Source organism: Eptesicus fuscus, chromosome 2 (assembly GCF_027574615.1).
Source record: "Eptesicus fuscus isolate TK198812 chromosome 2, DD_ASM_mEF_20220401, whole genome shotgun sequence".
NCBI lineage: Eukaryota > Metazoa > Chordata > Mammalia > Chiroptera > Vespertilionidae > Eptesicus > Eptesicus fuscus.
In genome coordinates this window covers 117626786-117653189 of record NC_072474.1, presented here as the reverse complement: position 1 = coordinate 117653189, position 26404 = coordinate 117626786, and the positions used below count along the sequence as shown (strand labels likewise).

General features: G+C 45.0%; 2 protein-coding genes across 2 annotated transcripts in view; one reads left to right on the top strand and one right to left on the bottom strand.

Annotated features, from left to right (window-relative positions):
- Positions 1–17137, top strand: part of LOC129147324 (GPI ethanolamine phosphate transferase 2-like) — a 31088-nt gene extending 13951 nt beyond the window's left edge. The window contains exon 3 of the mRNA XM_054708984.1: positions 17097–17137. Coding sequence (XP_054564959.1) covers positions 17097–17105 — 9 coding nt within the window. The 3' untranslated portion in view covers positions 17106–17137. The remainder of the gene's footprint in view (positions 1–17096) is intronic.
- LOC129147323 (disintegrin and metalloproteinase domain-containing protein 21-like) lies at positions 11498–13977 on the bottom strand. Its single transcript, XM_054708965.1, has one exon. It carries the CDS (start codon positions 13895–13897, stop codon positions 11702–11704), a length of 2196 nt encoding a protein of 731 aa, XP_054564940.1. The 5' UTR covers positions 13898–13977; the 3' UTR covers positions 11498–11701.
- Positions 17138–26404: the final 9267 nt, after the last annotated feature.

Genomic DNA, 26404 nt, shown 5'->3' with positions numbered 1-26404 from the left:
AATCTTTATTGTTCAGATTATTACAATTGTTTCTTCTTTTTTCCCCCTATATCTCCCCACCACCCGGTTCCCACCCACCCCCCTCTGCCATTACCTCCACCCTGTTGTCCTTATCCATAGGTGTATGATTTTTGTCCAGTCTCTTCCCGTACCCCCCACACCGACACCCCTTTCCCCCTGAGAATTATCAATCCACTCCCATTCTATGCCTCTGATTCTATTATGTTCACCAATTTATTCTGTTCCTCAGATATTTAATTCACTTCACTTTTAGATTCACTTGTTGATAGATATGTATTTGTTGTTCATACTTTTTATCTTTATCTTTTTCTTCTTCTTCCTCTTCTTAAAGAATACCTTTCAGCATTTCATATAATACTGGCTTGGTGGTGATGAACTCCTTTAGCTTTTTCTTATCTGTGAAGCTCTTCATCTGCCCTTCAATTCTGAATGATAACTTTGCTGGGTAGTCTTGGTTGTAGGTTCTTGCTATCCATCATTTTGAATATTTCTTGCCATTCCCATCTGGCCTGCATAGTTTCTGTTGAGAAATCAGCTGACAGTCGTATGGGTGCTCCCTTGTAGGTAACTAACTGTTTTTCTCTTGCTGCTTGTAAGATTCTCTCTTTGTCTTTTGCTCTTGGCATTTTTATTATGATGTGTCTTGGTGTGGTCCTCTTTGGATTCCTCTTGTTTGGGGTTCTGTGCGCTTCCTGGACTTGTAAGTCTATTTCTTTCACCAGGTAGGGGAAGTTTTCGGTCATTATTTCTTCAAATAGGTTTTCAGTATCTTGCTCTCTCTCTTCTTCTGGCACCCCCATAATTCGGATGTTGGTACGCTTGAAGTTGTCCCAGAGGCTCCTTACACTATCTTTTTTTTTCTATTTTGATAGGTTTTATATTTACTAGTTACATCCACTTGCAAAATCACTAGTCTGTTTTCTTTATCGTAAAGGGTGCTAACACTTGTAGTCATTCATGTGATAAGACTTGGTGTCGGATTGTTAATTGCAGTATTGACAATACTTGTACCCCCAGCAGCATGCACGCCACTCATTACCTCCTGATCAGCAGAAGTCATTAAGGAAAACTTTGAGTGCCTTACTGAAAGGGGGACACTATCCCTTACCTGGCAAAGATTTTTTTCTGTTCTTAAAATTAAGTTCACAGCTACTAAACAGATGAAAAAAATATTAGTTTTTTTGGCAAAATTATCCTGTCCAGTTTTCACTGGGAGGAAATTTTTGACTCAGGGGCAGCTTCCCTCTCAGCTATGGAAACTTGACAACACTGACGGTCCTTGTCCCATCTTTTCTCTCTTTGTTCTCCTGGATGACTTGGTTTCAGCCAGATGCAGACCCGTGGAGGGGATAGACTGCTGTCTTTCAGTTGTGAAATGTTGCGATTTGTTTCCACCACAGTGGCCCCTGAAGAAGTTGGAAGATGCCACTGACAGTGGTTATATTATAAAAATAGTAAGATGCCAGTTGGTTCAATTGGTTGGAGCGTCGTCCCATACACCAAAAGGTTTCACTAGTAGGTCAGTTTTTTTCTGGTGAGTTAAATTTTAAATGGATTTGAATACAGTTTGGTCTCTGGATGTGATGATTCTCAGTGAAATCTTCAGTGTGCAGAAATGCTGAAAGCTGGCTTATTCAGAGAATCATTCTCTCTCTAACGATTTCCTGTAAGAACCTAAAACTCTCTGTCCTCCGTCAGACTAATGGTTTTTCTAGTCTGGCATGCTGACGCTGATTGTGGACGTCAGGGCGTCACTGTGGGAGGACCTGGTGACCCTTTTGCTATCACCTTAAGAAGTTAGGGGTCCTTACACTATCTTTACATTTTTGGATTCTTTTTTCTTTTTGCTTTTCCATTTGAGTGTTTTTTGCTTCTTTGTATTTCAAATCTTTGACTTGATTCTTGCGATCCGCTAGTCTGCTGTTAGATCTCTGTATAATATTTTTTATTTCAGTCAGTGTATGCTTAATTTCTAGTTGGTCCTTTTTGATATCCTTGAGAGTCTCGCTAAATTGATAGGCCTTCTCTAAAAAATTCTTGAAAAACCTCATAACCATAATTTTGAACTCTATATCCAGTCATTTGCTTTCCTCCATTTCTTTCATTTGTGATCTGTTTCTTTGTCTCCGCATTTTCGCTGCTTCCCTGAGTTGGTAGAGTGGCTTTGTGTGCTAGGTGTCCTATCTGGCCCAGTGGCTCAGCCTCCCCAGTTACCTGAGGTGGACACGCTTGGTGGAGCCCTTTGTGGGCTGTGTGCACAGTCTTGTTGTAGTTAAGCCTTGATTGTTGTTGGTATCACTGGGAGGAATTGACCTCCAGGCCAATTGGCTGTGGGAATCACTGTGTCTACGCTGGGAGAACTTCTGTGCTGGAGACACCCTTATGAGACAGGACTTGTAAAAGCCTCTGTGCTCAGCTTGGATGGGGCGGAGTCTCAGGGCAGAGCAGACAGCATTGGTTAACCCATCAGCCCTGCCCTAAGAGGCCCTGGGTCTTAGTGTCCTGCGGCAATCGCTACAAGTACCTCTAAGAGAAAGCTGCTCTCAAATTTCACCTGCTGCCAGACAGTCCAGTTTCTCCCCATATGAGTCTGGGTCCCCAGGGTCTAGCCTGGAACTGGAGTTCAGCCCAGTCGGAAGCTTTTGTCTCCCTCCCAATTGAGAAAGGCAGCTTCGCACTCAATTGCCCGCCCTCTCCACAAGTGTGCGTGCGCATCTCAGTACCTCTGCCTTCTGCAGCTCCTCTGAGTCTCAGTGTGCTTTTCTCTTTCCTTCTAGTTGTAGACTTTACACTCAGCCAGCTTTCCTGTGGTTCTGGATGGTGTCCGTTTTGTCTTTTAGTTGTAGTTTTGAAATTGTTGTGCGAGGCAGCAGTTTAGGTGTTTATCTATGTTGCCATCTTGGTTTCTCCCAGCTCTGTGGTGTTGAAGAAGATGAGGCTGCTGGATCTTCTCCTGTGCGTGCTTATAGCCCCCAAAAGTGAGGGTCTTAGGGGTGAGAAAGGGGTCATGGATGGGAGGTGACTAAAAGGACTGATGCGCCTTGTGCCCAGGTATCCTGTCCCACATGAAGCTGTAGCTTTCGGGACCAAGACTGGTGAAGCCCTCGCAGACCCTCTCCCCCACCTGCACTGTCCCTGGATTCTCTTTAATGAATGATGCTATGCACTAGACCCACCAGGTTCCAGGGATAGGGGCTGCAGTGGGTTGGAGTTATGTGGGCTAGTGGAAGTACAAAGTATAAAGCAACACTGAAATCCTGCCTCAGCATCACCAGGGACACCTCCAGGAGCCAAGTTTCCTTAACACTGAGCAGCCTGAGAGCCAGGCCAGGGCAGTGTATTGCTGGAAGCTAAAGCAAACAGCAGTTAGCATCAAAAAGAGACATTGGAAGGCCAATGGACTTTGATATTCAGCAGGGCTGAATATCACCCCAAGTGTTGCTCCTGCTGTGATTGCAATGGCTTGAGAGATGTCCTGACCTGATAATCCTTGCATTGTTTACCAAACTTTAGCTTTGATCTGCCTGCATGCATTGCTAAAGGGAAAACGTGTATTCAAAGAGAATAAAATGAGATGGAACCTGGTCTCAGTGTTCCTCTTCACAAAAGAAGTTCCACCTGGCCCCCAACGCCTTCTAAATTCATATTTTTGCATTATGTGTTTATTGTGTCGTAGGCCCTCCTATAAGTCATTCTGAACCTGCCACGAAGGTCGAGGCAGTGTATAACTGGGAGAGACACAGTGATGGGAATTCAGTGTGAACCCAGACACACACCTCCCTGAGGGAGACAGGAGGCCAGGGCTGCAAGGGGCACTTAATTTACCAGGAGATGTTCCAGGCGAGAAGGGTGCGCTCAGGACCAGCAGGGGTTTCAGAGACAGCAGGGGGCTCAGGACCAGCAGGGGGATCAGGACCAGCAGGGGGATCAGGACCAGCAGGGGGATCAGGACCAGCAGGGGAATCAGGACCAGCAGGGGGATCAGGACCAGCAGGGGGATCAGGACCAGCAGGAGGATCAGGACCAGCAGGGGGATCAGGACCAGCAGGAGGATCAGGACCAGCAGGGGGATCAGGACCAGCAGAGGGATCAGGACCAGCAGGGGGATCAGGACCAGCAGGGGGATCAGGACCAGCAGAGGGATCAGGACCAGCAGGGGGATCAGGACCAGCAGGGGAATCAGGACCAGCAGGGGGATCAGGACCAGCAGAGGGATCAGGACCAGCAGGGGGTTCAGGACCAGCAGGGGGATCAGGACCAGCAGGGGAATCAGGACCAGCAGGGGGATCAGGACCAGCAGGGGGTTCAGGACCAGCAGGGGGATCAGGACCAGCAGGGGAATCAGGACCAGCAAATGGAGGCTCAGGACCAGCAGGGGGATCAGGACCAGCAGAGGGATCAGGACCAGCAGGAGGATCAGGACCAGCAGGGGGATCAGGACCAGCAGGGGGATCAGGACCAGCAGGGGGATCAGGACCTATCCAGCACAGACCCAGGAGCCCCTGTGGACTTGGTGGGGAAGAAAGTTTGTACCTCCTGGGCCCAGGGGTTTCCTCTCAAGGCTCAGCCGACCCCATGGACACTTGCGTCTTCGTGGCTCTTGTTTCTCATGGCCTCACTGCAGACACAAATGAGGGAGAGACACTGCCCGTTGGCTGATGAGGTAGCACCAGACCTGGCGACCTTTCTTCACCATATTGCATGTGTCCTTTGTCTTTCTTGTCAAAGACCATCCACAGTGCTCTCATCTTCCTGTGTTTGGTGAATTTCCCACCAACAGGGACCCCAGCACAGCCCAGGCAGCTCTGTGCTGAGCTCCGGACTTGTCCCCCTCATGCCCACCTGTGCCCACTTCTCTCCTGCCTCCTGTCAGGCCCACCTGCTCCACAGGGTTTAGGATCATCCCCTGGGACCTGTACCCTCGGGTGTGTGTCCATCCAAACACAAGCGACCTTCTGGCTGCTCAGTGACTCAAGTGCATGTGGAAACCACCCCAGCAGGACCCGCTGTCTAGTTCTCACTGACTCAGATCTAGACTCTGAGCTCCTTGAGCCCAGAGCCCTTCTCCTTCTTCCCTGCTCCCCCACATTACCCGTCACAGGAGAAAGAGGTTCCAACCTCAGCTTCTAACATCCACCTGACATGTCTGTCCATCACAGACACCCAGGCCCTTGAATTTGTGGGGATTTGGGCTTTTAAATTCCACGTGATGAACCTGTGTTGCACCAAGGAAATACCTAATTTTGAATGCTCACCTAAAGGTTTACTTTCATCAGGTTTACATGACATTGTACAATGGCGTTTAGGGGAAAACTATGAAGACACAGAGGAGGAGGGTTTCCAGCCCCACAGGCCTGGGTTTTTAGCAAAGTCCTGGTGACTCCCCAGGACTCAGCTCTCACTCACAGCTGCTCTCTGCAGTGCACAGTGGGGAGGAGAGGCTCACATAAGCAGGCTCTTCTTGTTATGACAGAAATCAGGCTGGTGGGAGGCGACAATCCAAACACAGCAATGGTTCAGAAAAAGACTCTTTTATGGGCACTGCTGCTGGCTCAGTGGAGTTCCCCCCAGAGCCTGAGCCAGGCACCCAGGTTCTGACCTTTTATACATGACTAGAGGCCTGGTGCATGAATTTGTGCCTTGGTGGGGTCCGGCCGGCCCACCACGATCAGGGTGTGGGTGGCCAATTGAGGTTGGGCTGCCCAGGAAGAGAGACTGACCAGGGGGAGGGGTCCCAGGCAGTTTGTGGGCCAGCCCCGGCCTCCGGTCAAACTCCAGTAGAACTTCCAGTTGAGGGGATTTGCATATTACACTTTTATTATATAGGATAAGCTTCCTTGTATTCAGGGGTCTCTCCACACATGTGGCAACCTGGGTGGTTGGCTGATGCAACTTAATTTACCAGGGGGTGTTCCAGGCCAGCAGGGGGCGCTCAGGACAAACAGTGTTTGTTCAGGACAGCTGGTCCTGAACCCCCTGCTGGTCCTGAGGCCCTGCTGCTGGTCGTGAGCACAGATTACAGAGGCCAAGGGCATGGTTATGGTGGAGCATGTAAGGTGAGGGTTATATGTGCTCTTGGCAGACTTAGACAACATCATTACTTTAAGGTTAGGTATGGACAAGGGATTTCCCGCTGTGCTGCATGAAGGAAATGGGGTGCCCACTGCTCTTGCTACTTCCTGCTGAATGGGGTGTCGAATGGGGAGGGGATGCAGTAACCAGGGCTTCTTGCCATCCAGAGGGTAGTATCAGTAGTTGAGGTTCTTTGTTTGAAGCATCATCTGCAGTTTTATTGCTTCTAAAGGAGAGTAAATAAAACGGCTTAGCATGTTGAGAATTCAGGGGCCAAAAAGGAGTGCCATGAGAAGCATGAGGAGAGGGCCAGCGAGTGGGAGAATCCAAGATGCACAATTCCAGATATTACTCCAGGAGTTTCAAGATTCTGACCATTCCTATCTCCTTTTTGCAACCCATTCCTTTAATTGTTGGGCCATAGCTCTAACTATTCCTAATTGGTTAACATAAAAGCAACACTCTTCATTTAAGAAGAGGTATATTCCTCCCTTTTCAGCAGTTAGTAGGTCTAAACCCCTTCTGTTTTGTAATACTACTGAATTTCTGCAAATAGGAGGTTGATGAGGCTATTCCTGCAATATGAGTACCTATTCCAGCAGTGATTCCTAGTCCAATTAACAGGGTTATAACCTAAATGGCTTTTTTAGATCGGGTGTGTGCTGCCAGAGGAACTACAAGATTGATGGTTGGGGATAATGCTCATCTAGGGAGTTAGGAATGCCAGAGTTCAGCAACAAAGGAGGAGGGCAAGGAAGAGGATAGTTAATATTGCTAATAGAGAAAGATAAGTAAGGATACAGCATCTGAAGCCAGGCTCAGGCCAGCAGGTGGTGACCACTGGGTCCACTGACGAAGTCCTTAGGCTTTTGTGTAGGTTGATCAGCTGGTTTACTGTCTTCTTAAGGGTGACCCGCAGAGGGTTGTCTTGGTTGGGAGTTGTCTTCCACTCAGGTTGGTTGTCCTTCAGCGTGTGGGCTGCCTTCACTCGGGAGTGGTGGATCCAGGTGTTCAGACCTGCAACTTTAAGGGCTGTGGGAGTGGTTAGTATTACTAAATAGGGCCCCTTCCAGATGGGTTTGAGGGGTTCCTTTTTCCAGTCTTTTACCCAGACTTGGTCTCCTGGCTTATGGGGATGTACCATTATTGCCAGAGAAATGGGTATTCTGTCAGTTACCACCTGTGTACCCTAAGGACGGTTTTTCCTAGTCCTTCAAATGGTTTCTATATTTCTAAATTTACTAGTTCTTTTATGTCTCTCCTGAGTTTGATTATTGGGGGAGGTTTCCTGTATAGGATTTCAAAGGGGGAGAACCCTGTCTTTGCCCATGGGGTACAATGTACCCTCCAGAGAGCCAGAGCCAGTATGTCAGGCCATGGCAGGTTGGTTTCCTGACAGTTTTGCCATAGCCTGCTTAAGGGTCCAATTCATGCATTCTACTTTCCCTGAGCTCTGAGGCCAGTAGGCCGTGTGTAAATTCCATTGGATGCCTACAGTCTTAGTTACCTGCTGTACTACTTCTGCCATGAAGGCTGGGCCATTGTCTGATCCCATAGTTTATGGCATTTGGGATGATGTCTCTTAGTAGAGCTTTGGTTACTTCTATTGCCTTCTCTGTGTGTGGGGGGTAAACTTCGACCCAGCCTGAGAAAACACAGGCAAAAAACGGGAGGTATTTACTTCCCCTGCTGGGTCCTGTTTCAGTGAAGTCTACCTCCAGATCTTCAAAGGGTGCTTGGCCGCAGCGCTGGGTTCCAGCAGGCCCAATGGGGCCTTGCTTGGCATTGTTTTAAGCACAGAGGAGGCAGCATTGGGAGACTGAGGTGCACAGGGACAGAAGCCGAGCAATCAGGTAGTACCGGCTCCATAAGGCTTCTAGAGAGGTTTTTCCCAGGTGGGTGAGTTCATGTTGCTGCAGGACCACCCAGTGGGCTAGTTGCTCTGGCACATAGATTCTGGGTTTGGGAGTATCCGCCATCCTTCCTTGATCATATTTCCACCCTCTTGCTGTGCCCATTTCTCTTCCTGAACTCTATATTGTGGGGGTGTAGGTAGTTCTGGAACCAGCATGATTTTGGATGGTATTGCCTGTTCTCTTGCAGCTTGTTTAGCTGCAGTGTCTGCCTGGTGGTTCCCCTCTGACAGATTCTTCCTTTTTGGTGCCCCTTGCAGTGGATGACTGCCACTTCCTTTGGTTCCCAGAGGACCTCTAACAGTTTTAGGATTTCATTTTGGTTTTTGATTCCTTTCCCTCCTGTAGTCAAGAGTCCTCTTTCCTTGTATATAGCCCCATGTATATGTAGGGTAGCAAAGGCATAGCACAAATCAGTATATATGGTGGCCTGCTTATACTTGCTAAGTTCTAATGCCCTCACCAGGGCCCACAGCTCTGCTCTTTGGGTAGACCATCCCTCAGGAAGGGCCTTTGAGTTCAAAGTTTCAAAATCTGAAACTATTGCATACCTAGCATATATTTTGCCCTAACTCATGAAACAACTGCTGTCTGTATTCAGAAGGAGGTCAGGATTACGCAGTGGTTTATCTGTCAGGTCTGGCCAGCTGGAGTCAAATTCATCAAGCAACTCTAGGCAATCATGCTCTGAGGCCCCAGCTTCTATGGGCAAGAAAGTACAGGGTTTAGAGATTTTACTGTTTCTAGTCTGATTCGTGGGTTTTCTCATAGTAGCCCTTGATACTGGGCCATCTGAGCATGAGTTAGCCAGTGCTGTCCCATAGTGTCCATCAAAGTAATGATGGAGTGGGGCACCTTGACGTTTAGATTTTGTCCCAACGTGAGCTTGTCTGCCTCCTTGATCAGCAGTGTGGTGGCCGCTAAGGCCTTCAGGCAGGGTGGCCAGCCTGCTGCAACCGGGTCAATTTGCTTTGAAAGGTAGGCCACTGGTCTCTGTCAAGGCCCAAATTTCTGGGTTAGGATGCCCAGAGAGATGCCACTGTTTTCATGAACGAACAGGTTGAAATCCCGTGACACGTCTGGGAGTCCCAAAGCCGGTGCCCTCCGGGAGTTTTGTCTTGATCAGTTGTCCTCAAACTACGGCCCGCGGGCCACATGCGGGTGTTTTTGCCGTTTTGTCTTTTTACTTCAAAATAAGACATGTGCAGTGTGCATAGGAATTTGTTCATAGTTTTTTTTTTAAACTATAGTCTGGCCCTCCAACGGTCTGAGGTACAGTGAACTGTCCCCTGTTTAAAAAGTTTGAGGACCCCTGGTCTTGATGGTCGTAAATGCTTGTGTGCAGAGAGGACTACAGCAATTACCGACGGACACGGAGACACAGGGGCCTCATAAGGCAGTGCTGACGGGAAGCCAGGCTGTCTGCTCAGCCCTGAGACCCCACCCCATCCAAGCCAAGCACAAAGGCTTTTGCGATTTAGCAAGTCTGGTCTCATAAGGCTGTCTCCAGCACAGAAGTTCTCCCAGCGTAGACACAGCTGATCCTCACAGCCAATTGGCCTGGAGGTCAGTTCACCCCCCCACCCCCGTGATATCAACAACAATCAAGACTTAACTACAGCAAGGCTGTACACACAGTCCACAAAGGGGTACACCAAGAATGTTTACCTAAGGTAACTGGGAAGGCACAGCCACTGGGCCACATAGGACACCTAGGACACAAAGCTACTCTACCAACTCAGGGAAGCAGTGAAAATGCAGAGACAAAGAAACAGGTCACAAACGAAAGAAATGGAGGAAAGCAAATGACTGAATATAGAGTTCAAAACCACGGTTATAAGGTTTATCAAGAATTTCCTAGAAAAGGCCGATAAATTTAGCGAGACCCTCAAGGATATGAAAAAGGACCAACGAGAAATTAAACATACACTGACTGAAATAAAAAATATTATACAGAGATCTTACAGCAGACTAGAGGATCGCAAGAATCAAGTCAAAGATTTGAAATACAAAGAAGCAAAAAACACTCAAATGGAAAAGCAAAAAGAAAAAAGAATCCAAAAATATGAAGATAGTGTAAGGAGCCTCTGGGACAACTTCAAGCGTACCAACATCAGAATTATGGGGTTGACAGAAGGAGAGAGAGAGCAAGATACTGAAAACCTATTTGAAGAAATAATGACCGAAAACTTCCCACACCTGGTGAAAGAAATAGACTTACAAGTCCTGGAAGCGCAGAGAACCCCACACAAAAGGAATCCAAAAAGGACCACAACAAGACACATCATAATTAAAATGCCAAGAGCAAAAGACAAAGAGAGAATATTAAAAGCAGCAAGAGAAAACAGTTAGTTACCTACAAGGGAGCACCCATACGATTGTCAGCTGATTTCTCAACAGAAACTATGCAGGCCAGACGGGAGTGGCAAAAAATATTCAAAGTGATGAATAGCAAGAACCTACAACCAAGATTACTCTACCCAGCAAAGCTCTCATTCAGAATTGAACGTCAGATAAAGAGCTTCACAGATAAGAAAAAGTTAAAGGAGTTCATCACCACCAAACCAGTATTATATGAAATGCTGAAAGGTATCCTTTAAGAAGAGAAAGAAGAAGAAAAAGGTAAAGATAAAAAGTATGAACAAATACATATCTGTCAACAAGTGAATCTAAAAATCAAGTGAATTAAAAATCTAATGAACAGAATAAACTGGTGAATATAATAGAATCAGGGGCATAGAAAGGGAGTGAGTGGACTGACAATTCTCAGGGGGAAAGGGGTGTGGGGGTGCGGAAAGTGACTGGACAAAAATCAGACACCTATGGATGAGGACACTGGGGGGGAGGTAAGGGCAGAGGGTGGGGTGGGAACCAGGTGGAGGGGAGCTATGGGGGGGAAAAGAGGAACAATTGTAAGAATCTGAACAATAAAGATTTATTAAATTATAAAGATATTTTAAAAATTACAGAAGCCAAGAGATTGGTTCTGGTGGAGCAAGTAAGGGGAGGGCTATCTGCTCTCAAGTTTCCTTCTCCCTCTGAGGCCAGAGTCACGAGGGCCACTTCTTCTTTCTGATTGAGTGCCACTCACTGGTCTGCCTCCACACAGAAAAGGGCGCTCTCTAGGGCGCAAAGGGGTCACTAGTAGACAAGGAACCCTCACTCTCAGCCCACAGCCACCCCACCCCTCCCCCATATGAAAATGGCAGGGTTGGGGGAGGGGAAGAGCTCGCGATTGCCCTGAACCCAAACAGTTTAGAGGAGACCTTACCCAGGGACTGAGGGACACTCAATGCTCAAGGGCACAATTGTGGGGAACTGTCAGGAATTGGCCCTAAAGTAACCTGTGGCCACTGTCACTAATCCTGGGACAGGCGTCCACAGCGCAAGGCCAGCTGCTGGCCAGGTCTCCTCTCCAGGCCTGAGCCTCTGGCTCACTCAGGGCTCTTACAGACCTACAAGGACTGCACAGGATGCCAACGTGTGGTGCTCAAGCTTTATTGCAGACGCTGGCCAGCGAGCTGTCAGAGAGAGTGGTGTGAAAACATCCACGGTGCGCATCCTAGATGTGGGCAGGACCCCTGCAGCCACAAAGAAGTGTGGGCTTGAACTTTGACATCGGGTTATGATAACTTTATGCTGGTGTTTCTTCATGTTGCCTGAGTTGTACAGGGGTCCGTAGGCTGACTTGTTGTTTACTTCCCACGAACGTTCACTTCAGTGACTGTAGTGGTCTGGACAGTTCTCACATTCGTGGCTACACCGAAGAGGAGTGCAGCTATGAGGGCAAGCAAGCGACCAAAAACGATTCTCAAATACACCACTGACATACCACTTTCCCTCACTGTCCGCGTTCTTCTTGGAGGGGGTCCGCTGTCCACACTCCCTCCGGCTCCAGTGTTTATGCACCGGGGAGGGTCCCAGCCTACATGGCAATGGCAGTTCCTTTTATTGTTGCACACGCCCCTGTAGTTGCATTTTGAAGGGGGACAGTTGTAGTTTATGGCCGCCAGAGTAGCATTGCAGAAGCCCTGAAGACAGAACTTTCCACCCCCACAGGGGGTACCAGGTCTCACAGCACCCATATCAGTTGTTCCTGTCGCACGGTGTGCACCCACCCCAAAACACAAGAACCCCCCTAATATGGAGTGATGGAACCCCACATGTTCCTGCAACCGAGGCAGATGAGTGACGTTGACACACTGTAGGCGTCCACACTTCACGTCAGCGTCCGCACAATTAGCTGGTTTGAAATACTCAGTTACTTTACAGTGTCCAAATCGGTGGCCCTTTTTATTTATGCGATAGCAGACGTCTGGAGCGCTCAGCGCCCCTTCCCCAAAGATTTCCTTGCAGTGCATACTGCGGTCCGTACAATTGCCATGGTAGCAGTAGCCATCCTCGGTGCACGGGGTTCCATCTTGCAGATAAAAATCACTGGGGCACCGCGTGTCCTTCCCCTTGCAGTACTCGGGAAGGTCACAGATGTTCTGGATTGGTCTGCAGAGCGTCCCCGCGGGCGTGTAGGTGCAGTTTGTGCAGCAGGTTTCCCTGTTACAAATGCTCCCAGGTGTAAATCTGCAGTCACTGTCACAGCATGGGTTGGTGTAGCACTGCTTGAAGGTCCCACAGTCACACTGCTCTTTGTTTTCCACCACAGAGTTTCCACATCGAATGGGTGTCAGGCTACTGTTTGAATACTCTATTTCTCTGAAGAGGCAGCGGCCTACATTATTATTAAGAATGTGTTGTGTGTGTTGAAAGGAACAGTTACTGAATGAATCTGTCAACACAGGGTACCTGTACATGATACAGGTGGCCCTTCTCTGACAAACACAGTCGCTCGTATCTAACCACAGACCAAAAAGGGCCCCTAGTTGGTGGGAGGCTATAATTGATAACAATAGATAATGTCTGGATAGGTGGCCAAGATAGACGAGACCGTAGCGTGAGCATAGTCCGTAGATATATGGTTTGAAATTAAGTTCATGGGGCCCATCTCTTTTCACGATTAAGCCTGAATGTGGCTCAAATACACTGTGAATATTGAAAGCATAATTCTGAGCAAATGGACCATGTGGCACATAATAGTTGTCCATATCTGCTGGCTCTCCCTTATTATAAATGACAATGAGGCTAATGTAGTACCTCATTTCGAGACCTCGAAACATGGCGTCTATTAAACTACCTAGACGTACCAGGAATTGGGCACACCGTGACACATTGTTGTACAGAGTATAAGTGGAATGGGCACTCATGAGACAGCCTTTCATATTTCCACTGTGGGATGAATAGAGCTTACTGCTGACCCTGGAGGCTGCACTGGGGTTCGGGTCAGAGAACAGCGGGTGCCCCTCAGCCTTGTGTCCCAGCGTGGACATGGGTCCTATGGCGTTAGTGTCGGCTACGATCTGAGAAATGATGTGCTCAAACCTCTGGGAATCCTTGAGGGGTTTGATTTCATAGGCTAGGTCATCCACCTTCATGATGCCTTCCAGGCCCCCATAGCACGTGTCCACGGTGACCATGGAGAGAGGGACGTCCTCCAGGTAGCCCAGGTAGTAACAGTCAAGAGGGAAATAGGGGTAGTCCACCTGCAAGGCCCCCTGGTCATCCTGCGTCATCACCACCAGCTGTCCAGGCCAAAAGAGTCTCTTTCGCCGCATGTGGAGGACGTGTCTCTGGCCCCCGAACCTCAGGCTGTAGGAGAGCCAGCCTGCTGCCAGCACGGCTTTGCCATGGTGCAGCTCCTTCCTGGGAATCACCACCTCCGAGGAGATGTAGCGCCAGGAGGGACGACCTTGAGAACACTGGGCGGGAGCCAGCACCACCCAGAGCCCAAGCAGCAAGAGGGGCGTCCTGAGGGTGACCGGGCCCTCTGCCAGCCTCATGCCTTTGGTTGGGGAAACCGTGGATGGGAACGGAGAGAGGGAGGGTCCTCAGTGAAACCTGGTCCCCACCATCTGCAGTGGCCACTTCCTGCCAAGGGCAGAGTGGCTGGATCAGCTGAGGCAACAATGACAGGGCGTGGCCGTGGGTGGGGCTGTTCGTGCAGTCAGCTGGGGTTGAGGAGGGGGAGGTGGGAACCCTGTCTGTTAATGCTAACGTGGAAATAAGAGAGAAGGAAGCAGACCCATGGCTCCATTACATCCATGTCAGGCTTCTCTTTAGCTACTTGCACACATGCAATGTCATTACAGCAAAGTTAAATTCCCTGCTGTGGATGAAAGACCGCCACATACTAACCTGACTAGCTCAGGGGAGGCCTGCATGGCGGCCTGGCAAACTCAGTGACCTAAAGTAGCCACAAAGGATGGTCTGAACTTAAAACATTTACATTAAAAAGCAGTTTATACTGGGTAGTCATGTTCTAGGCCTGCATCTTCCCTGACAAAGGTCAGTCTTTACCTTAACTGAGCCTATTGTCCTTTTGCATCTATGATAATGCCAATGTAAAAAACCTTTGAAACCTGTTGTGGACTACAGGAGCCACATGCTAACCTGACAAGCTCAGGGGAGGCCTTCATGGCGGTCTTACAAACCCTGAGACCTAAAGGATGGTCTAAAATAGTGATGGGCAACCTTTTGAGCTTGGTGTGTCGAACTTCGCCAAAAAACTGAGCATAACTCGGGTAGTGTGTCCCTTTGAGGAAAAAACATTATTTCACAAATGTTTCATCCTCAGGAGCAGCAAATGTTTCATCCTCAGCATGCGGCCACCTCAGCGACCGCGTGTCATCAGAAATGGCTATGCGTGTCAGTGCTGACACGCATGTCATAGGTTCGCCATCACTGGTATAAAATTAAACTTTAACTAAAAGCAGTTATGGTGGGCAGTTATGTCCTAGGCCGATATCTTCATTGACAAGGTCAACCTTTACCTTAACTGAGCCTATCTATCTGTCTTTTTGCCTCTACAATAACAGGCCCTTGAAATGTCTGGGTGACTTGGTAACCTCCCTTTCTCTGGACCCCATGGGGCACAACCAAATGTGCTGGGCACCAGGACAGATACCACAAATTCCTTCATTATCATGTTAATTGTTCCCTCACCCACCTATGTATGTGTCCATCATTTCACTTTTTATCCAATCCCAGGGGTTTCCCCAGCTCTGCTTTCTCCCACCTCCTTAATCTATCACCAGTGGATTTCATGTAACCCACCTATGTCCCTCCTTTGATTGCAATGTATAAATACAGATGTAACCCGCCAATCTCCAGAACATTATCTCAATTCGTTGAGGTTCTGCTTCCTGGCACATGTCCACAGTTTGGCTCCAATAAACTCACAAAAATTCTTTACAGGTCTCAATGGGTTTTTTCGTTGACGTTATGTTAACAGATGTAACCTGTTTATGTTAATGTAGCACAAGCATCACGAATTGGCACAAGGCCTCTTCTGTTTGATCGTGTGTCACTAGTTGGCATGAGGCCTCTTCTGTTTGAGCGTCTATATAAGCTTCTACTGACCAGCTGGCGATGGGCCGCTTTCTACAGCTGCTCTTGTGGGGCTATTTTGAAGAACTACTTTGTCTAATGACTCCTAGAGTAACAATGTCTGCTTGATCTACAATAGTCTCTCCTGTATGTGCCTACGACTTCTCATGTCTTCTCTGTCTAATGCCCGGCATCCGAGGACCAGTGCTCCCAACAGTTGGCATGGTCAAGCAAGATCGAAGAGTAAGGGCTCCCACAATCCCCCCAAAAGGTTGGTTTCCACCCACCGTTTTTGTCTTTGAATCCATTCTTCAGCTTTGTGAGACAAAGCACTCTGACCGACCACCACAGCATTTTTGTTTCACTCTCTTCCCAGGACAACCCCTGCCTTTCACCTCCCCTCCCCCTCCATGCCACAGGCGTGTTACCATCATCTTCCTCTCTCCCAAGCTCCAAGGGCCCTTTCTTTGTGTTTATAACTTGTTTCTTAAGCCCATTTCTTCTAGCCATTACTTTTTCTCCCTCTGTGATTTGCCTAATTGAGCCGCGCCAGCACAGCCAAGGGTTCAGCAAGCCTGAGGGAGGGCTAGTGAAGGATGAAGAAAAGACAGAGAAGAGAATAAGCTGGGTCTAGGTGGATCTTCTGTGCCTGGCTGCGGCCACAGAATAGATACAGACTGCACAGCTGATGCTTTATTTATAGTCAGGGGTAAACAAGGTAATTTACAATGTTCTTGTCAGTTTCACTTGTTTTGGCAGCACTTGCTGCACCTCCCACAGCCCATTAGCTACCCAGGAAAGATCTAGGGAACAGTCACAAGATCAAGCTTAATTATGCTGAGAGGGTTGTGCCCTCCAAGCTGGGACTGGTTTGCGACTTTGCCAACATGTCAGTCCAAGGCTTAACCCCATAACCGCTCCCTACATCTTGCCCTTCTTTTAATTTTAAGCTACTAATAATGGAAGTAAAACTTAAACATCAAGAACAATGTTCTGCCGGGTGAGGCCGAACGCCCCTGGGTCCGGGTGACGCTGGGTCCCGGGTCCGGGTGAGGCTGCACCCCTGGGTCCCAGAGAGGCCATGCGCCTCTGGGTCCAGGAGAGGCCACGCGCCCCTTCATCCGGGTGAAGCTGGGTCCCGGGCCCGGGTGAGGCCGCGTGCCCCTGGGTCCAGGTGAGGCCATGTGCCCCTGCATCCAGGTGAAGCTGGGTCCCGGGCCTGGGTGAGGCGACGCACCCCCGGGTCCAGGTGAGGCCGTGCGCCCCCGGGTCCAGGTGAGGCCACGCTCCCCTGGGTTCAGGTGATGCTACGCGCCCCTGGGTCCGGGTGAGGCTGGGTCCCAGGTCCGGGTGAGGCCACGTGCCCCTGAGTCTGGGTGAGGCTGCGCCCCTGGGTCTGGGCGAGACCAAACCAGAGGGAGTCGGACCTGCATTACCACCATTTGTCCACCATGCAGAACTGAAAAGTCAGTGCTGACATGTACACATAAGGAACTGGTGGACATTGAAATTGGTGGTCTCAAAAGAACTGTTGGTCCAGAAAGAAACTCACTACAGACTGATTCATTTGCCTGTCAGTATAACTATTATTGCTCGTCTCACATTCGGTTCTTATAAGTATATTTCTAGTAACACATGATCTCACTCATTTAGGGGAAATGATGAACAACATAGACTGATGAACAAGAACAGACCCAGAAATAAGGAGGCTGTTGGGCCTCAGAGGGAGGGTAGGGGAGGGTTGGGGTAGGGGAGAGAGATCAACCAAAGGACTTGTGTGCATGCATACGAGCCTAACCAATGGTTAAGGACAATAGGGGGGTAGGGGCATCCGTGAGGAGGGGTGTGGGATGAGAATGGGGGGATGAGGACAAATATGTGACACCTTAATCAATAAAGAAATTTTTAAAAAATAAAATAAAACCAATAAAAACACATGTTAAAAAAAAAAAAAAAGAACAACGTTCTGAAGGGACAGCTAAACTCCAGGAGAAGGTGGGGGAGTGCTAGGCAGGGTTCCCCTGACTGTGCAGCACCCACAGCGGCTGGGATCCCTCCCGGAGCTGAGGGCTCAGAGGGGGAAACCTCGCCATCTTGCAAGGGAAAGACGATTTTATCAGAAGCCTGACTTTCCACAACAACAGAAAACACTGAACAGCTGTGAGCACCAGAGTACCTGTCCCCAAATGGCACAAACACACGGATTCAAAGGAACTCTTCACTGCACCAAGGAAAGGTCAGATTTCGCCTGGGATAAGGTGAGGTTTCTTGTCCCTGCGGTGGGAGAGGGAAACGTGCAAGAGGCGGGAACTGCAGGACCTGGGAAGTCTGTGCCTAGAAAAATCCGCAGCTGTTGGAGCTGCCGTGATCCGTGAATGTGGAAGGGGGTCCTCTGAGCTTGTAACAGAAGCAATCTCTAAAAAGCAACCCATTTTGATCTGACGAAGAGGGTCAGACTAAGAATTTTCAAAGGAGTGCAGGGAGCTTAGTCTTGCACGCAGACCCACTGTCGGCACACTTGCGCTTTTTCCGATTCTGATTACTAAGCCCAATACATAGGAAAACCCATTTGGGGAATACCCTGAGAGACTGCAGGGGGAAGTTGTTTCTCTGGAACCTGAGGAGCGGAGCTGGGAGTGACCATCGGAGAGGCAGCTCTGAGGCGCACACTTCCACAAACCGGTAGTGAGTGCCATAGGGACAAAAAAAAAAAAAAAAGCTAGAGTGGCCCATAAGTCAATCCAGAAACACTGCCACCCAGGAGCTGAAACACAAATTGTCTCTGGTTTAATCAAAAATAAATACGAGAAATTAAGACACCACAGGCTTAAAAATCAGGACTGGCTTACAACACTGAGAGCAGTGGAACGAAGGGAACTGCAATACAGCCCGGACTGGGAAACAGGCATACCAAACAGAATAATAGAGGAAGTAAATGACTGCCACTACTGCACATTTTATTCTTATTATTTTTTATTTTATTTTTAATTTTTTTATTTTAATTTTTTTATCTTACTGTTTTACTTTCATTTTTTGCATTTTTACTTAAGAAACTAAATGTTTTTCTTTTTCCTCACTCGATTTTCACCTTTTTAATGATTACATTTTTATTTTCAATCAGCATTTTATTACTATTATTTTACTTTTTTTTCTTTCTTTTTTTTTTAAGTGTCATTTGACTTTCTCTTTGTTTTATTTTGGGATTAGTGTCCTACATGCTATTTGCATCTTTCCTTTAGCATTGTTTTACCCTATCTGAATGCTAACTTTATGCCATTACTCTCTTCCTAACCTTTCCCCTTTTGGTCTCCTGTTTATTTTATCCTTTTCTGGCTTTACATTTCCCCTACTCTTTTGGTTTACCCTCTGCTAAAATTTCACCCTACTTATATATCTAATTTCCAACCCCCTGCTCCAAGTCCATACACACCTCTCTCTATGCTACCTTAACTAAAATAAATAAATAAATAAATAAATAAATAAATAAATAAAAATTGTTTTTCTCTCTGGCCTTTTGTTGTTGTTTGCTTGAATGTTGATTAGATTGAATTGTTATGCTTTTTTATGAGATTGCTTTCTTATTCTTTTTTTGTTTGTTTGGTTGGTTCTTTTGTTTGCTTTGTTTTTGTTTGGTTTTTACTTCTGTTTTCCTTTGCCTCGCTTGATATTAGTTGGTGTTGTAGTTTGTATTAATCTCCAGGTTCATGTTGCTGGCATTTGCTAGGATTAGTGGTTATTCTATTGGAGTTTACTCCCCATATTTATAGTTTGTTCCCCTTTTCTCTCTTAGTATCATTCTTGTCTCTCTTACTTTTTTTTCTTTTCTTTTTTTTTCTTCTCTTTTCCCAAGTTCATTTTCACACTCCTTTTTTTGTTCTTTCTCTTTACTCTTCCTCTTACTCTCCTATCCCCTAATTTGTCTTTCTCTGGGGGTCACCTTTATTGGAGGTTATTAATATCGTGAATACAATTATGTTCAGTGCCTTGTGTGTTGTATCTGGTTGTGTTGTATTTTGCACCTTTAAATCAACACAGGGGAGAGAGAACTATATAACCAGACATCCGGAGAAGAGAGACCATGGGGAGACAAGAAACAGCCCCCATAGGAAAGAAAAGCAGGCATCACCAGAAAAGGAAGTAAATGAATTAGAGGCATGCAAACTATGAGAGAAAGAATTCAGAGAAATGGTCATAAGGTGGCTGAAAAGAATGGAAGACAAATTAGACAATATGAGTAAGAACCAAGAGGAAATGAAGAATAACCGAGAAAAAATAAAAAATTACATCACTGCTGTAAAGAACTCAATAGAAAGCATCAAGAGTAGACTAGAAAATGCAGAGGACCGCATAAGTGAGCTAGAAGACAAGATGGGAAAAAATACCCAAATAGAACAGCTTCTAGAAAAAAAAATTAGAAAGCATGAGGAGAGCCTAAGGGAACTTCGGGACAACACGAAACAAAACAACATCTGAATAACAGGGGTACCAGAAGGAAAGGAAACTGAGCAAGGAATAGAAAACCTGTTTGAAGAAATAATGACAGAAAACTTCCCTGATATAGGGAATAAAAAACCCACACAAATCCAAGAAGCTCATAGAGTCCCAAGCAAAATGAACCCCAAAAGACCAACGACAAGGCACATTATAATTAAATTGGCAAACACCAATGACAAAGTAAGAATCTTAAAAGTGGCCAGAGAGAGACAGAAAGTTACATACAAAGGAACCCCCATCAGACTAGCCACTGATTTCTCAACAGAAACACATCAGGCCAGAAGGGAATGGAATGAAACATACAAAGTCATGCAAAGGAAGGGTCTGAATCCAAGAATACTGTACCCAGCAAGGCTGTCAATCAAAGTTGAGGGTGAAATCAGGAACTTCACAGACAAAAAAGGACTAAGGGAGTGTATCACCACCAAACCAGCAATGTAAGAAATGCTAAAGTGTCTGCTGTAAAAAAAAGGAAATAGGAAGCAAAGAAGGAACACAGGGGTAAAGAATAAAAATGGTGACAAACAAGTACCTATCAATAATAACTTTAAATGTAAACGGATTGAATGCCCCAATCAAAAGACATAGGGTAACGGATTGGATAAGAAAACAAAACCCATATATCTCCTGTCTACAGGAAACCCACCTCAGAAAAAAAGATGCATACAGATTTAGGGTGAAGGGATGGAAAGAGGTTTTCCAGGCGAATGGAAATGAAAATAAACTGGGGTAGCAATACTTATATCTGACAAATTAGATCTCAAAGTGAACAACATAACAAGAGACAATGAAGGCTACTTCATAATACTAAAGGGAGCAATCCAACAAGAAGAAACAACTCTGGTAAACATATATGCACCCAATACAGGAGCACCCATATACATAAAAAAAAAAAACCTGGAAGATATCGAAGGAGAGATTGACAGCAATACAATCATAGTAGGAGACTTTAATACCCCACTATCACCATTGGACAAATCCTCTAAACAAAAAATCAGCAAAGAAACATCAATCCTAAATGACTCACTAGACCATATGGAATTAATTGACATCTTCAGAACATTTCACCCCAAAGCCACAGAATATACATTCTTCTCAAGTGCACATGGGTCATTTTCAAAGATAGACCATATGTTAGGACATAGGCAAAGTCTCTCCAAATACAAGAAGATAGAAATCATATCAAGTATCTTCTCAGATCACAGTGGCATAAAACTGGAAATCAACTACAATAAAAACAATCCAAAGAAATCAAACACATGGAGACTAAACAGCATGCTATTAAACAAGGACTGGGTTACCAAAGACATAAAGGAAGAAATAAAAAACATCATGGCAACAAATGACAATGAAAACACAACAATCCAAAATCTATGGGACACAGCGAAAGCAGTCCTGAGAGGGAAGTTCCTAGCCTACTGCAAAAAACAAGAAACAATGGTAATAAATTACCTAACCCAACAACTCAAAGAGTTAGAGAGAGGCCAACAAGAAAAGCCCAGTATAAGCAGAAGGAAGGAAATAATAAAGATCAGAGCAGAGATAAACAACATAGAGACCAAAGAAACAATACAAAAGATCAACAAAACCAAGAGCTGGTTCTTTGAAAGGATAAACAAGATTGATGAGCCTCTAGCCAGGCTCACCAAGAAGCAAAAAGAGAGGACCCAAATAAACAAAATCAGAAATGAAAGAGGTGAAATAACAACATACCCCGCCGAAATACAAAGGATTGTTACAAAATACTACGAACAACTCTATTCCAACAAACTGGACAACCTGGAGGAAATGGACATATTCCTAGAAAAATATAACCTTCCAAAACTCAATCAGGAAGAATCTAAACAGCTCAACAGGCCTGTAACTATGGAAGAAATTGAAGCAGTCATCAAAAAGCTCCCGGCAAACAAAAGCCCGGGGCCAGATGGCTTCACAGGAGTATTTTACTAAACATTCAAGGAAGAACGAAAACCTATCCTCCTCAGACTATTCCAAAAAATTCAGGAGGAAGTAACACTTCCAGACTCTTTCTATGAAGCCAGCATCACCCTAATACAAAAACCAAATAAAGACAACACAATGAAAGAGAATTACAGACCAATATCCCTCATGAACATAGATGCCAAAATCCTCAACAAAATTCTAGCAAATCGGCTCCAGCAGTACACCAGAAAGATCATACACCATGACCAAGTAGGATTTATCCCAGGAATGCAAGGATGGTACAATATCCGCAAATCAATAAATGTGATTCATCACGTAAAGAAATTGAGATTAAAATCACATAGTCATATCAATAGATGCAGAAAAAGCATTTGACAAAATCCAACACCCTTTCTTTTTTTTTAATATATTTTATTGATTTTTTACAGAGAGGAACAGAGAGGGATAGAGAGTTAGAAACATCCATGAGAGAGAAACATGGATCAGCTGCCTCTTGCACACCCCTTACTGGGGATGTGCCCGCAACCAAGGTACATGCCCTTGACCGGAATCGAACCTGGGACTCTTGAGTCCACAGGCTGACGCTCTATCCACTGAGCCAAACCGGTTTTGGCCCAACACCATTTCTTGATAAAAACTCTCAACAAGGTGGAAATAGAAGGATCATACCTCAACATAATAAAAGCTATATATGATAAAGCCACAGCAAACATCATACTCAATGGGCAAAAACTAAAACCATTTCCCCTAAGAACAGGAACAAGACAGGGATGCCCACTCTCACCACTCCTGTTTGACATAGTACTGGAAGTATTAGCTATCGCAATTAGGCAAGAAGAAGAAATAAGAGGCATCCAAATTGGAAAAGAAGAAGTGAAGCTGTCCTTATTTGCAGATGACATGACATTGTACATAAAAAACCCAAAAGATTCCATAAAAAAATGATTAGACTTAATAAATGAATTCGGCAATGTAGCATGATACAAAATTAACGCCAAGAAATCTATGGCATTTCTATACACCAACAGTAAACTTACAGAAAGAGAAACTAAAAAAGCAATCCCATTTACCATCACACCAAAAAAATTAAGATACCTAGGAATAAACTTAACTAAGGAGGTAAAAGACCTATACACGGAAAATTACAGGACACTGAAAAAAGAGTTGGAGGAAGAAGTAAACAGATGGAAGAACATACCATGTTCATGGATTAATAGAATCAACATCATTAAAATGTCCATACTACCCAAAGCAATCTACAGATTCAATGCTCTCCCCATCAAAATACTAACAGAATATTTCACAGACCTAGAAAGAACTCTCCAAAAATTCATCTAGAATAAAAAAAGACCCCGAATAGCCACAGCAATCCTGAGAAAGAAGAATAAAGTAGGAGGGATCTCAATATCAGATTTCAAGCTGTATTACAAAGCCACTGTTCTCAAAACAGCCTGGTAATGTCCTAAGAACAGACATATAGATCAATGGAACAGAATAGAGAATTCAGATATCGGCCCAAACCACTATGCTCAATTAATATTTGACAAAGGAGGCATGAACATATAATGGAGTCAAGACAGTCTTTTCAATAAAAGGTGTTGGGAAAATTGTACAGGTACATGCAAAAAAATGAAACTAGATCATCAACTTACACCATACCCAAAAATAAACTCAAAATGGATACAGGACTTAAACCTAAGACGGGAGACCATAAAAATACTAGAGGAATCCACAAGCAACAAAATCTCAGACATATGCCAAAAGAACTTCTTCACTGACACTGCCCCTAGGGCAATGGAAGCTAAAGAGAAAATTAACAAATGGGACTACATCAAAATAAAAAGCTTTTTTACAGCAAAAGAAACCATCAACAAAACAACAAGAAAGCCCACTCTATGGGAGAACATATTTGCAAATGCTATCACTGATAAAGGTTCAATCTCCAACATCTACAGTCAGCTTATGCAACTTAATAAAAGGAAGATAAACGATCCAATAAAAAAAATGGGCAACAGACCTAAATAGAATCTTTTCAAAAGAAGACAGAAGGAAGGCCAAGAGACACATGAAAACATGCTCAAAGTCACTAATTATCTGAGAGATGCAAATCAAAACAACAATGCAGTACCATCTCACACCTGTCAGAATGGCTATCATCAACAAATCAACAAACAACAAGTGTTGGCGAGGATGCGGGGAAAAAGGAACCCTCGTGCACTGCTGGTGGGAATGCAGACTGGTGCAGCCACTGTGGAGAACAGTATGGAAAAAAAACTGAAAATGGAACTCCCATTTGACCCAGTAATCCCGCTCCTGGGAATATATCCGAAGAAACTAGAAACACCAATCAGAAAGGATATATGCACCATTATGTTCATAGCAGCACAATTTACAATAGCTAAGATTTGGAAACAGCCTAGGTGCCCATCAGCAGATGACTGGATCAGAAAACTGTGGTACATCTACACAATGGAATATTATGCTGCCATAAAAAAAAGAAGGAATTCTCATCATTTGCAGCAACCTGGATGGAATTGGAGAACATTATGCTAAGTGAAATAAGCCAGTCAATGAAAGAAAAATACCACATGATCTCACTCATTTATGGATAATAAAGAACATTATAAACTGATGAACAAAAAGATAGATACAGAGACAGTAAAGCATCAAACAGACTGTCAAATTACAGGGGGAAGGTTAGGGAGAGTTGGGGGAGATAAGAGATCAACCAAGGACTTGTATGCATGCATATAAGCATAACCAATGGACGCAAACCTGTGGGGGGTGAGGGCATGTACGGGTGTGGGGTGGGGGGACAATGGTAAGATATGTACACATATAATACCTCAATAAAAAAAAATTAAAAAAAAGAAACATCAAAAAAAAAAGAAAAAAAGAACAACGTTCTGACTATTAAAATATTAACAAAACAATGCCAATGCAAAACCCAATAACAAAACAATGCCAATGCAACACTACAATAATAGAGAAATCAAACTACAGTAACATTTTTCTACTAAATGGAAGTTTCTTTTGCTGATTCACTAAGAGTCCTTGGAGTTGGCTGCACAGCAGTTTGCAGAAGACTGGCAGCTAACCAATGCTAGCATAGCCAGCAACATGATTGAGGCAGTAGCTCCCACTTCTTGCTTTCCTGCCATCTGCTGGGCCTCAGTTGTTAACTTCTTCAGCTGACCCCATGTTGGCTGAAGAAGTCTCTTGCGTACCCTTCGTCATCTTCCTTTTTCCGCTTTGCTATCATTGGGGCAACTCTCGGTCTTTTGAACAATGGGACAAGGAGCTTCTCTGGGTCCATTGTGGTGACGTATGTAACGCTCTGGCACCCAAATTGGTTGTGCTGCTCCTTCTGGAAAGATACAAACACAACCTCTTCCCCACATCATTACTGGATCTGATCCAAAACATTGTCCAGTTTGTGCATCCTTCCATCGGGCTAACCCCGCGGAGGCTATTGTACAGGAGGCCCGATGCCTTTCGGCTGTTCTATGACCCTCTGCATCGCAATTCAAAAAAGTTAAAGCATAGAGAACATGACTGAGTTTGTTTTGAGCTGACACATAACATCCATCTTCCCCTTTCTGTTTTATTAATTGCATTTTAAGAGTACGATTTGCTCTTCTCAGAGGCCAAAACCTTCATAACATTTAAAGTATATTCATTAATTTTTACCTGATAAGGCTTTCCATGCAATGTCAAGTATATTAGAGCTGTTAAATTTAAAAAGATTTCCTTTAAGAAGAGAGAATAAATTTCTTGTATTACTCTGGGCCCTCGGAGCTTTTCAAGAATCATCTCTGTTAAAGCCTTGAAATGTTAACATGGAAAAAACCATCAAACAAATATCTATATGTGTTTTAAATATTATAATACCTTTTATAATTATCTTATCAATTAGATCTTAAACTAGTTTTTGCATAGAAAAATTTTGGTTGAGATCACAGAATTAATCCTCTTTTTTAATTAGGCCAATAATAAGCAACTTATTTTTCATTCCTAATTATTAGAGAAAACACAACATTTTATTTTCTCAAAAATAAGTTCTTATACTTTAGGCATTTAATTACCACAGCTATATAATTTCTCCCAATTTAATTTGCACTTTGAACTTTTAAAGCTGACAAGTCAAATATATTTATCATTTCCTAGATTAATAACACTTTACATTTTTAAGAAAAATACAAGACATAATCAATTAGTAGCTTCAATTCTCTCCTCTAGGTTTTTTATGAGGCAAATGTAAACTTCACTTTTTATTTGCCAGTGGCTCTGGAAAACCAGGTTTGGTTTATTTGAATGTAAATTACCACATTTTTCAAAGATGGTTCCTGGCAGGAAATTAGATTACCTGTCTGTGGGGGGAAGGGCATCTAACCCCTTCCTCCACTAACAAAGGGCGTAGCCAGTTACCTGGGCTATTTAGATCTTTATAATTATCACATTATTTATCTATATTTCAACAATTTTTTGAGATTCAAATCCAATTCCAATTATTTTAAGGCATT